This window comes from Lytechinus pictus, chromosome 3 (assembly GCF_037042905.1).
Source record: "Lytechinus pictus isolate F3 Inbred chromosome 3, Lp3.0, whole genome shotgun sequence".
Lineage (NCBI taxonomy): Eukaryota > Metazoa > Echinodermata > Echinoidea > Temnopleuroida > Toxopneustidae > Lytechinus > Lytechinus pictus.
Genome location: NC_087247.1, coordinates 35782474 through 35795938, shown reverse-complemented (window position 1 = coordinate 35795938; position 13465 = coordinate 35782474). Strand labels below are relative to the sequence as shown.

At 37.1% G+C, this 13465-nt stretch overlaps 1 protein-coding gene across 1 annotated transcript; it reads left to right on the top strand.

The window, feature by feature from the left end:
• Window positions 1-5777: 5777 nt before the first annotated feature.
• LOC129255661 (RIB43A-like with coiled-coils protein 2) lies at window positions 5778-12594 on the top strand. Its single transcript, XM_064096921.1, has 5 exons — window positions 5778-6253; window positions 8444-8525; window positions 9183-9646; window positions 9928-10322; window positions 10989-12594. Exons 1-5 carry the CDS (start codon window positions 6137-6139, stop codon window positions 11068-11070), a joined length of 1140 nt encoding a protein of 379 aa, XP_063952991.1. The 5' UTR covers window positions 5778-6136; the 3' UTR covers window positions 11071-12594.
• Window positions 12595-13465: the final 871 nt, after the last annotated feature.

Here is a 13465-nt window from a genome sequence, read left to right as displayed (position 1 = left end):
TTTCTGTCTTCAAATTGATTTTTGCTCACTCATGCATGAATGAGGAATACTTTAAATTATTTCAAATGAAAGGAGAGACTCTAAGCTTTACAATGATATGTCATTTGTCTATTGTATTTGCGATTTCTGAGACGCACTGTTTAGTGAGATACGTATCATGTTCATTTTACAATGACTAGTGTAGTAGGTTTTACGGTAGACCATGTATCATTCTTGGGCAAGTGTTGGTCCTGAAAAGGACCAACTTAACAAGTTTTGGTTGCTTGGGACCACCCAAACACATTTGGGTTTCACGGTACACCATGTATCTTTCTTGGACAAGTGTTGGTCCAGAAAAGGACCATCCAAACAAGTTTGGGTTGTTTGGGACCATCTAAACAAGTTAGGGTTTCACTGTAATGTACACCATGTATCTTTCTTGGGCAAGTTTGGGTCAGGACCAACACTTGCTTAAGAAATAGAGTACCGTGAAACATGCTTCGCCATGGAAACCTTCAGAAGTGACAATGACTACAAAATCGATTCAGGTGTTTAGGTGTAATTCTAAGCTCGCGCTTGGCGCTCGCATTAGATGATTAGAGTGAGATATTTATGCTCTTCAAGGCTTAAAATGACCTTGTTTGGGGTCACTATAATTTCAGCTTGCACTTTGCGCTCGCATTGTTTGTTTAGTGAGAAAGGAATATATCACGTTTACAAAAAGAATGCTCATAATGTCTGCTTCTTAGGTCTGAATATCACAAATTTTCAGCTCTCGTTTCGCGCTCGCGTTATTTCATCAATTTAAGTGGGCTCGATTTGGCGTATTGCGTAAAATTAATAAGTTGCGAGCGAAGCGAACGAGCAAAATTTTGACATTTTTATTACAAAAATCTAAGTTTGTGATAGATTTTGACATAATGTTCGAAAAATAATATCATATATACGGTTATCCCTTTCCTTTTCTCTTCTTTTCTTGGTCATTAAAAAATTAGGAGGGAGCAAGAGCCCCCCCCCCCTCTGCACGCCCATGCTGCGAGCTAGTGATCGAAGCAAGCTAACTAAAAACATCCACCTATAGCATGGAAGAAAAAGAAATTATGCCCCCCCCCCCTCCCCACTGTAGAACCAGACACGGTTCTAGACTAAAAGTTGTTTTGGGGGAGGGGGGGGGGCTTCTGGGGGTTTGAAAAAAATTGACGTTGGAAATTGAAAATTGCCTATTGTGGAAAGCGTTATACTGACCAAGGAGCTTGTCCCCTTTCCTCCTATAAAAAAGTATTTCTAATACCATGCGAGGGAGCTTATCTATACACAACAAAAAAGTAGGTCCCCCTTAATCAAATTGCTTTAACTTTTAAACGGAAAAAATGGATATGATGTCTCGTAGGTGGTTTTCTACACTCATTAAGCAACTCCTGGGGCCCGTTGCATAAAACTTTTTACCTGAGAAAACTCAGGTTGTTTTTACCGGAGTTTTTGCCCTTGTTTAAGGCAATGGCAGAAATCAGACTAACCTTAGTTTCCAGTTTTTACCAGAGTTTTCTCAGGTAAAAAGTTTTATGCAACAGGCATCAGGGAGAAAATGAGATTGATCAGTTGAGTCATGCGCATAGGTAATTAAAGATTGAATAAAAAATAACATTGTTTTTTAAGTCACAAGAGTCGTTTTTCAGATTGTGTAAATAGAAAGTTGGGCAAAGCCTTCGTCTTTTGGTGAATTTTATGGTGTTAATGCTGTTTTACAATCCATCATATCTCCACTCCATACAAAATTTTGATAACATAATGTTCATGGTTAAAGTAAAAAGTTCGGAAAGTGTGTGGTGATGAATTGATGGATGATAAAAACAACAGCAATCAATGCACATTTGAAACCGAATATATCCTATTATTAGCTCTATAACCCCTCAAAGTAAATCTGTGCCATGTAAAATGCCAATTTTCCCCTTTTGATGCGTGCTCACTCATCCATAAATAAACAAATTGATTTCAGTTTTGCACAGAATTCTGCCCATCGGTTGATAAACATTCCTGCCCAATGACATTGCTGAAGACAGCTTTGAAAAAAAAGTTCCTCCATATTGAATAAGGGGTTTCTTATTCTTAAACATATGCGCCCATATTGTACACAATGTCTATGAGAGAAGAAGTCAAAATTTTAACAAAAGTGAAATGAGGGTTTGTTTCTTGGACGGATTTAGTTACGTCTGCCAACCTTTTTTTTTCTTGCCTTTGCACATGGCTTCAGAGTGACATTATCCAAAAGGCGCGCACACCAAAATAATCATTCGATATGTCACAGAATGGGGCCAATTTAACGCCTTGAACTTTCTTCTCCTTTGCATAATTTTCGAATATTGTGTGATCACTGAAGCAGACATCAGGATTTTCATAAAAATCAAATCAAATGAAAGAAGGTTTGTGACAGATATCCAGAGTTAGCTATTGCCTTTTTTCCAAGAACGTAAAAAGGGCTAATCACAAGTCATGCTCATTCAAGCGTGAATGTTTGATTAAATACCTTTCATTGAAGCATATTAATTGGTCATGAACATAACAAAGTTGAGAAAAAATAATTACAGTTAACAAAATGGGAAACATTACTTGCTGATGGTATTTGAAAATCAGATTTTTTGTTTTCATTAAATGTTCATTGAACCGTGAAATGATGAATATTATTGAAAATACTCTTCCCAAAAATACATGTCATCATATTCGATCATTTTTATCGACAGAAATGTGCGAAAATCCAATTATAGCGAATTTTGATTTGTGTTTATTCAAAGGTGTAATTTAGCATAAATAGTTGTATCTTTTAGAAAGTACCTTACAAGCCTTTTTGTTAGAAGGCTCCTCAACAAATGAGGCACTTTCTGTAGTCATTGTAATCATAAACATTATACGTATCTCACTATAGTTAATCAAATATTGCGAGCGAGAAGCGCGAGCTGGAAATTTTTGAAATTCAGACCTGTAGAGGGGCATTCTAAGGCTTGTTTGTAGAAATTCACTAAGACCATACGTATTTCACTGACCAAATGATGCGAGCGCGAAGCGCTAGCTCATTTTTTTAAATATTCATACCAGAAAAGGGGACATTTTAAGGACTGCTTTTAGGGTTTCATGAAGAACAGACATATTATCTAAAAAAATATCCACTAATGCAAACGTATAAGCACGGACTAGAAATGTTTTACATTCAGACCTTAAAAAGGGCAATCATTTTAAGTAGTCATGAAAAAAGCATGTCGATCGACTACATAAAACAAGATATATATATCTCATTAAAAAGACAATGGGGCACGTGCCTCCCCCTCGTAGTTACGACACTGGGGTTGAATTCAAAGTCTATGATATTTGGCTTATGACTCTTGAGTGACAATTTTGCCTTCTGGCGGTGCTCATCACTGTTCAAAGCATGACATAAAATATATGTCAGTAACATTCACTCAGAGGGCTTATACAATTACACACACGCTCATTTTAAAAATTATAATAACTTCCAGTGGTTCGGAAATTATGGATGTTTGTTGAAGGGGGCGGGGGCTTACTTTTTTGTAGTGTACGTAGGCCTATTATGCATCCGAGGGCCTGATGGGTGTTAGATAGATGACATGTCTCTCTTTGTTAACTCGCTTTTATAATAGCTCTTTCCTTTTCTCGAGAAATGTTTCTCTCGATCTGTCACCTCCCTTTCTCTTTGACCTAATTGGCCCAGTGGCGTAGCTAGGATTTTTTTCCTGGGGGGCACCGGGGGTCCTTGCTTTTTCAGGGGGGCACAATTTTTTCTATGTGTTTGTGTATGTGTCACAAGGGTGGATCCGACTTTCGCCAATAGGGGCCTGGGGCCCGAAATTATCTTCACCTATATTTTCCCCGATCAGTCACTTCTTAGCTTTATTCTTATGAAATAACATAAATATGAAATAATCTCAAAGGCCCTATATTAAAAGTGCGAGCGCGAAGCGCGAGCGATATTTTTTTTTCTTTTTTTGAACTTTCATATATGTATTTTTTCATGAAAATCAACATTCTGGGCACTGTTTGTGATCCTGAGCAAGATGCGTATGTAACTAGATAATTACTGAGAATGCCAAGCACGAGCAGAATTTTTTAATGAGTGTTCTAGCATGATCGAAAAGGGACCTGTTAAGGACTGTTTACAGTTACCCACGAAGACTGTACATATTTCAATAATAGGAACGCGAAGCGCGAGCTAAAAATTGTTGACATTCCGACCTAAGTGTCATTCTAAGCACTTTTTGTAATCATAAATGGGATAGGTATGTAACTATAAAAATTTTATTGATACGAGCGCAAAGCGCGAGCGGAAGAAAAATGAGATTTTAGACCCAAAAGCGGGACACTCTATTCATATTTTGTAAATCACGAATAGGATATGGTTAATTGGGTATCATTAATAATGCGAGCGTGAAGCACGAGCAGGCAATTATTGACATTCTGATCTGAAACTGGATAATTTAAGCACATGCATTTTAAATAAAGAATATGCAGGCCGCTATCGCGCATGTTTTAGACCTATAATTGAATCTGGGCATTCTTAATACATTTGTTTAATCATGAAGATCAATAATGCAAGCGCGAGCTGAAAAAATGAAATATTCTGATCTGAAAAAAGGTCAATTTAAACACTATTTCAAGCACTTAATGAATGATGCGAGCGCGAAGCGCGATCTGATATTAAAAAAAATATTTTAACAAAGGACCGGTATATTCTAAGGACATTTTGTCATCATGAAAATGATAATTATATTCCTATTATTTTTAAGCTTGTCGATATTCCATTCGAAAAGTAGACCCAATTTAGTTATCAGGAATTCATGAAAATTTTATTTTGTTATTTGTTAATCTAATATGCGTAATGACAGCGTGAAAGTTGTTGTTTTTAAGGCTTGAAAACTGGAAATTTTAAGCATTTTGTAATTATGAATACGCATTACAATAGTTAGTACATTTTTAACAATTAATGCGAGCGCAAATCGCGGGCTTATTTTTTTTCAATGAAATGTAATTAAAAGGAGAGCTTGTATGGTTATAGAAATTGATACGATCACCAATCAAAATGCGAGCGCGAGCGGTAACTTAGGCCTATGTTTGACTATCACATCTGAAAATTGATATTTTGAGAACTTTATGGAATACACGAAGACAATATGGACTTGGCAAATAAAATAATGCGACCACGCAGCGTAGACCATAAAACGGACATTTTAGTATATAGAGCATTTAAATTTGTAAATGAAAAAAAAAAATTAAAAAAGCTCCATGTCCGAGCTGAAATATGTTTTGTATATTGACTTCAAAACAAGATATGAATCTCATCAAACAGGCAATTCGGGCGCGAAGCGCAAGCGAAAATATTTATAGTAACATGAAAGATTTGGGGGGTAATTTTTTGCAAGTCTTCCCCTTACATAATTTTATTCACTCGTCCTCCTCCTCTTATTTTCCTCTTTTTTTTTCCTTCTGTCTTTCTCTTTTTTTTTCTTTTCTCCTTTCTCCTTTTTTTTTGCTCCAACAATTTTTTTTCAAGGGGGGGGGGGGCACCTGAGGGAGGGCACACCAAATCTCAGGGGGGGGCACGCCCCCCCCCCCCCCCCCCAGGCCCCCACGTAGCTACGTCACCGAATTGCATGGCCCCGTTCTGCAGTTTCTCCATTTTTCAGTTCTGCCAGTCGATGGGGAATGCGAGGCGCGTGCCCCCCCCCCCCCCCCCCCTCCACATTACACCAATATGAAAATACCGAGACTAGCAGTTATGAGTACCGGTACTCATTGCTCCACTATATGGAGTATTAGCAGTATGCTATGCGGATTCGTTCAGTAGAGTACCATAATAATGATACGCAAGTGTTGATTGGCTGTATATGGTGCTATCAGTAACCATAGTCCAATCACCAGCGAAGGTATAACGGCACAAACTCTTGGCGAGCTGTTTACACGATCGTGCCTTGACAACAGGCACTACGTGTATTATTGTATTGATATGACGATGCGTGTAGCTGCTGCCTAACCTTTGCCGTCAATATTTATGTTGAAAGAGACCTCCAGTAATTGAAGATAGGAAGCAGACCTTTTCCAGACAGTCAAGAACTAATTTTATTATTTGGATCAGTAGAAGAATAAAGGGAAAATGTACAAACTTGATTTACCCATAGACCACAAAGAAGCTGCTGCCATCGAAAGGCGTCGGAATCTGGAATTGGAGAGACAGAGTCGCATTTTCAACGCGAAAGTCAGGACGATTGGCGTAAGTTTCATGCCAGACCAGGCATGCCAGGGGTTGTATATTCAGTTGTTGTGTGTCCGGACAGGTTGTGTGTCCGGACGATCAATTTAGAAAATCATTTGGAAAAATTTACAAGTGAAGTTTCATCAAATTTTATTACAAAATGTTAGGAAATATTATAGAGAACAAAATAGAAGATGATTACAACTATCGAATTCATATTTTTAGTGCAATCCAAAGACAAAAAAGAAGGCCGAAAAAATATAATTTATAAACTGTCCGGACACCCGATCCCCAATCCTATAACTTGTAACGTTACTTACAGTACTATGACTACAGACTAGGCCTAAGTTAGCCAGGAGGCTCCTAGAGAGTAAAAATCATTTAGGCCTACTAAAGTACCGTAAGGGCACTACCGTAAGGGCACTAGTATTCAACCCGTTTGGAGAGTTTCCTCAAATATATAGAAATATAGAATTTACCTGAATTTCAGACCCGTCTTATTTTCAAGAGCAAATGCTGGTTTTTCTTTTTCCGTTATTTTTTTCTTCAACCAGTTGACTGTGTGCGCGGGCGATCGAATTATACGGCGACGGATTTTGGTACTAGTATTCAACCCGTCGGCACTAGTATTCAACCTAGCGATGAAAGATGGCCCTGTCTCTCAATCTGCCCTTGTCCCATCCGACTATGGACTAGACCATTTGAGATGAGACCAAACAGGGAATTAATCAAAGCCAGAGACTTACATAGATCTAGATCTAATTTAGCAATCTAAACCCTTTTGAGATTTGCTATCAATCCTCACTAGGTTGAATACTAGTACCATTCAGTGCAAAAGGCCGTCGCCGCATAATTTGATCCTCCGCGCATACAGTCGACAGATTGACAAAGAAAATATCGACAACAGATTACCCTGGAAATAACAAAGGTATGAAATTAAGATAAATTCCCTATTTCTAAATATTTTGGGGAATATGTCAAAATCTTTGAATTATGCCGGGTTGAATACTAGTACCCATACGGTAGTATTCAACCCGTTTGGAGAGTTTCCTCGAATATATAGAAATATAGAATTTACCTGAATTTCAGACCCGTCTTATTTCCAAGACTAAGTCTAACAGTTAGAGCAAATGCTGGTTATTATTTTTCCGTTATTTTTGTCTTCAACCCGTTGACTGTGTGCGCGGGCGATCGAATTATACGGCGATGGTTTTTGGCACTAGTATTCAATCCGTCGGCACTAGTTTTCAACCTAGCGATGAAAGATGGCCCTGTCTTTCAATCTGCCCTTGTCCCATCCGACTATGGACTAGGCCCTAGGCTAGACCAATTGAGATGAGACCAAACAGGGAATTAATCAAAGCTAGAGACTTACATAAATCTAGATCTAATTAAGCAATCTAAACCATTTTGAAATTAGCCATCTATCATCACTAGGTTGAATACTAGTGCATTTCAGTGCAAAAGGTCATCGCCGCATAATTCGATCCTCCGCGCATACAGTCGACAGATTGATAAAGAAAATACCGACAACAGATTACACTGGAAATAACAAAGGTATGAAATTAAGATAAATTCCTTATTTCTACATATTTGGGGGAATTTGTCAAAATCTTTGAATTATGCCGGGTTGAATACTAGTGCCCATACGGTATGCTTACTCTCAACGGAGCCAGGAATTGCTTCCCATTCATCTGCCTGTACCGCCAAAAAACCTGAAACTTTCGCCCCAAGATTTCTACTTCTAAAACTAAGATCTACCTAGCCCTAAGTCATGTAGTCTATGTGGGATACAACTTCATTTCCGACATTTCTACGATATTGATTTCATTTTTAACAAGAATCCATTAAAAAAACAAGAAAAATGTTATGAAAAGATGGGGAAAACCTGCCACCGTGCTTACGTCGCCATCTTGATTGCATTGTCTTTCGCTTGGCGACAGCACGCAAACCGCGCGATTTGCGTGCTGTCACCAAGCAAAAGACAATGTTGGGTGAATTTGATCAAAGTCAGCCGGTACAAAACTATTGATGCTGACTACTTGATGGGCATGATTGAGGGAACATGTAACTAAAAAAGTTAAATCACATGTAATATTCAGAGTGTCAAAATGAACCACTTCATCAGTTTTACCCTACTGTATATGTAGCTAAGGTCATGTGTACTTTACATGAACATTGTGTTATTTTTTGTAAATTTATGTATAGGTCGATGTCCAGTCATTAAAGGAACAAGCACATGATCGACAGCTTCAGGAGCAAAGGGAACATGAAAGAGAAGAAGCATTTGGTAAGAATTTTATTGCCCTTTAGCTATTTTGAATCATAAATGTTACATGTGTACATGTGCAATTAATGATAATTGATGTAACTACATGTATGATCTTATTCTTAAGGCAGTAAAGTCTTTAAAAGATAATAACAGCGAATGCAATTATTGGGTATATAGTGGTTTTTCTGGCTCATTTTCATAGCAGAAGTGAGATGTACTTAGGTGCTGCTTATCAGACAGCGGTGTCAACATCAAATTCTAACAAAGGTTAGGTTTTTTTTAATGTCACAACTTAAAACAGTACAAGGACCTTTTTCATGAAATTTAGATTTAACAGTTGTCAAGTTTCAAGTAACTTAAAATACTTAAAGGAAAAAGATTTTGAATTTTCAAGGTAATGTAGAAAAATGGTTTGATTGGATCCATATCACAGATGATGTAACAAGCTTCTAAGCCACAGGGTCAAAGGGGATTTGTGGTTAACAAATTTAGGACTGTACCATCAATTAAATCTATTTATTCCAAGTATTTTTGTATTTAAAAAAATATTTGTTTTTAAAGTCGACACTGCTGCTACATGGCTACATGTATTTTGAATTGCATAATGCATGCAAGAGAGTTAGAGGTGTTCCATTTGTTTATCATGAATGGACTGTTTTGCCCATTTCTTTTCAGCTACTGACTTGATCCGCAATGATAAGATTTCTGAGCTGCTCCAAAGACGTCAGGAACAAGACATCCGTAACCTCAACAAGGCTTTGAATGAATTCAGAGATCTCCACCAGCAACCAGAAGGCAGACGAGAATGGGATCTGTACGACCCTGAGGCAAAGAAGAAAGACAAACCAGCCAGGGTGTCTGATGATGATCCTCGATGTGGCCCAGCCAGCCTCCAGAAGTTTGACGGGGAAGACTTGGGAGGGAAGGAACGCAAGAAACTGATGGAGGAACAGATGAGAGAATGGACTACGAAACAAGCCAAGGAGAAAGCCATACAAAAGAAACGCCAAGAGGAAGCAGATAGACTGTATGATCTGCACAGGAGAGAAATGGACCAGAGAGCATGTGAACTGACAGCAGCAGAAGAAGCATGTAGAAGGGCTATCAATGAATCAACTAAAGACTATAACAAATCACTGGTAAGACTTTAGATTAGAAAAGATTGAGAAGAAAAGAAAATATACAATTTTATCTTGTGCTGTAAATAGGATGTAATGTGTTTTTTTTTTCCAAATTATTTGTAAGTCACAGAAAGTCTAAATTATTTGTAAAGTATTCCACAATATTTTAAACCTGAATTACTACTGAAATTGATGTGCATGTGCTTACACATGTACCACATGGTCCTGAATATAGTTGAATTCTGTTATATTGCAATTATGAACTAATATAACATTTGATTGACTATTTTTACAAATAGGCTGATGAACAAGCAGAGAAGGACCGTCTCAGACGTGAGCAAGAACTTGATGACAACTTTACAGAGCTGGCCAATCAAATCAACAGTGATATGCTAACAGAAAATCCTGATGTAGCAAGCAGTGCATTTGGTCCACACCGTGTTATCTCAGATCGCTGGAAGGGTATGTCACCCGAGCAGCTTAGAGACATTCGCCATATACAGGAACTTCAGAGACAGGAGAAACAACGCATCAAATCTGACGACGCAGAGAGGGATAGAGAATGGGATACACAGAGGCTTGCTGATGCTAGGGCAGGTATCCTCATGGATAGAGAGCAAGAGAGATTAAGAAAAGAACTAGAGCGGCAACAAATTGCAGCAAACTCAAGGCTATCTGAAGAGCAGAAGTCACAGTAAGTCTCAGCTATGACCTGTTACCCCTACTCTATTTTTACTAACATTACCTCTTATAAATAACATGTGTACATTTCCCCCTTTATAGTTGTTTTATTGTACAGAAGTAACTTTTCTTGATTTCTTGGTATTAAAACTTTTCCTTGACACCTAATATTGCAGATATGCAGATTTCATGTTTTGATTACACTTAATTATGAATGTGTATTGATAAATGTCCAATAATTTTTCAAAAGATGCCAAGTTTATACTTACATAGGTTTGAAGTTGAGAAGTCCACAGATTTGAATATATTATTTTAATTGATTAAGACAATTTGTGAACTCGAACTATTAATTTGTACCTTGTGACAAAAGAATTCATTATTGTACACTCTGAATGTTAACACTACATGTAAACTGAGATTAATTGATGCATGAAATCTGCATTAACTATTTTGTTTCAGTACACAGTATCAAAACCAAATTTGTGAATTGGGGCCAGTGATTTTCAAACTGTGAGAACTAATTTTTCAATATACAATACACTCAAAAGAATGTACGACAGCAATTACATTTTTTGTTGGTACCTTTCCCTCCCAGCACGTTGTGTAGTGTCTGTATGCAATCATATTCTTATACCAAACTAACTGTGGACATGTCATTCTGTTTTCTTCTTTCCTTTAGACAAAACTACCTTGACAAAGAAGTCTACACAAACCCACCCACAGCAGCCTACTTCCAACAGTTCAACAAGACAAGTCGATAAAGCTCCAATGTTATGATGAGTAAAATACCACATACATGTGGCTGCTGCCTCAGTTATTTGATAGAATTTATTTTCTTGAAATTCCTTCTTCAGCTCAAAGGGGGTGTCCTGGACAAGAGATAAACCTACTTTAAAACATGATTTTCACTTTGGAAGTGGACATTTGGCATTTTATAACTCTCGTTTTTTTCATGTTTGAACATTATTCAGCAACTGTTCCTTCTTACCCAACACAAAAACTTCACAAGCATCATGGAACGGATTTTGTAAGTGAAATGATGCCTTAATTGTTCCTTGTTTATCTTCTATGATAAGTGTGAACTTTTAAACAAGGAAAGATTTGATGTATTGATGCTCGTTCTAGGGCAAAATAAAGTGTTCTTTACATGTGTGAGATAACAGTCATAATTGTTCTATGAAGCAAAGAGTGTATTATGTTGTGTATTCCCTTTCTGTACTGGGAGATGATTCATTAACAGCTGATTTTACTACAAAGTTTCAAAAATAAAATTCACGCCTAATATCATTCCTGGACAGGTGGCTAAGGTATAGAATATTAATGCTGGCATTCAGCTCGCCATTAATACCAAGAGTGGTTTGGATCTCTTCTAAAATCAGTTCAAAAATACTTGCTATGTACCGATCGTGTTAATCCTATTAAATGTGTACGCTCGGCTGCGTCTATGTTAGAGTGTTCAAAGCCTAACACGTGTGAGCACTAAATTCATACAATTATCACAGCAAACCAGGAATAGTACTAAGACAAGATCAATTTTAAGTCTGGCATGAAATTGCTCTTGGGAAGGATGTTGAATATTAATACCAGATAATGAATCCTCTCCCAGTCCCCATCTTACATTATTTACCATGTCAGCTCATCCTTACATTACTATAACAGCAACTTTAGAATTAATGGAAACCTAGTTTATGATTGATAGTGGACCATGTAGTATTGTTCCCAATGTAATTACCATGAGATTTATAGTAATTTCTTTATATGGTAAGGGGGCTGGCTTGACTTTGTTGATTTAAATCATAAAAATACACCTTGAAATAATATAGGAATGGTTTTGTGTTTTAGTATGGTTCAAATTAAGACTTAACAGCTTTAAATATTAATTTGGACACCAAAAATAGAGAAGTTGTTTAAAGTCAGGATAAATATTGTTTTTACTCAGCCAAATGCCCCTTCAAGACGTGAAGTCCATAATCCCAATATGAATTCTACATATGCTACATGTAGATACGGTATTATGCTGCTTGTGTCAATCTCAATTTGAATTTGTTCAATGTTTTCTATGCTTTCTATAAAATACTATTCTAACTACAAATAAAATTACATAGCATGTTGCCCTTCTGTAGAAATGAACTTTGTATATGTATTTTTAAATATAAATGATATGCATGTAAATATGTAGAAATTATTATGTAAATCGGCAGTATATTATTACATTATGAATTGAATATACTCATAGATATGTCTTTTTCTGATAAAAATATATGTAAATGTGCTGTAATCTTGAAGAGATGTCTTTTGGAATGGTCTGTTTGTATAAACTAATTCGATATTAAAGACAAACAAAATTGAAGGATATTTAGAGACACAGAAACATTGATAAATGCATGTTTGGAGAGAAAGATAGAGAGAGATAGAAAAAAGGGGGTGAAGGGGGTGTGGTGCTACATACTGGTGAGGAGTTCCTTATAATATACAGTAAGTGGTAGAGAGCAAATGCAAATACATTGTAATTGTGAGGATTATCATTTCTCATCTTGTCAAACCCTTTCAGGGGTATGTTCCAAATTTCCAATCATTGTCTTTGCGAGTCCTTTATGAAGTGGGCCCCTAAAAATTGTTTCTACCAATCCCTTTCTGTTCTTGACTCCATCTCCGCTCCGTAGAGTGGGAAAGTTGTTCACATGTGATATCACACATCTTTGTCGCATTGCCAGTGGGAAGATCTACATTACAATAATGATCTAAATTTCAAATGCTCATAACTTTCTTATTATTCATTCAATTCTTCTCAAACTTTTGTTGATCTGTTTCTTTGATTTTTCTGTTTTCACACAAGCTATCTTGTTCTAAAGGTTTCATTTTCCTTTCACTCCATCTCTACCAAACCCTTTCTGTTTTTCACTCCATCTCTGCCAAATCCTTTCTGTTCTTTACTCCATCTCTACCAAACCCTTTACATTCTTCAATCCATCTCTACCAAACACTTTCTGTTCTTCACTCCATCTCTACCAAACCCTTTCTGTTCTTCACTCCACTCTACCAAACCCTTTACATTCTTCACTCCATCTCCGCCTTCGGTTAAGATTTGATGTTGACGCCGCCGTCGGAAAAGCAGTGCCTATTGTCTCACTCTGCTATGCAGGTGAGACAAAAAGA

Coding starts and splice junctions, on each gene's coding strand:
- LOC129255661 (XM_064096921.1), top strand. CDS start 6,137: ATGTACAAACTTGATTTACCCATAGACCACAAAGAAGCTGCTGCCATC. Junction 6,254..8,443: donor CGAAAGTCAGGACGATTGGC/GTAAGTTTCATG, acceptor ATTTATGTATAG/GTCGATGTCCAGTCATTAAA. Junction 8,526..9,182: donor TGAAAGAGAAGAAGCATTTG/GTAAGAATTTTA, acceptor ATTTCTTTTCAG/CTACTGACTTGATCCGCAAT.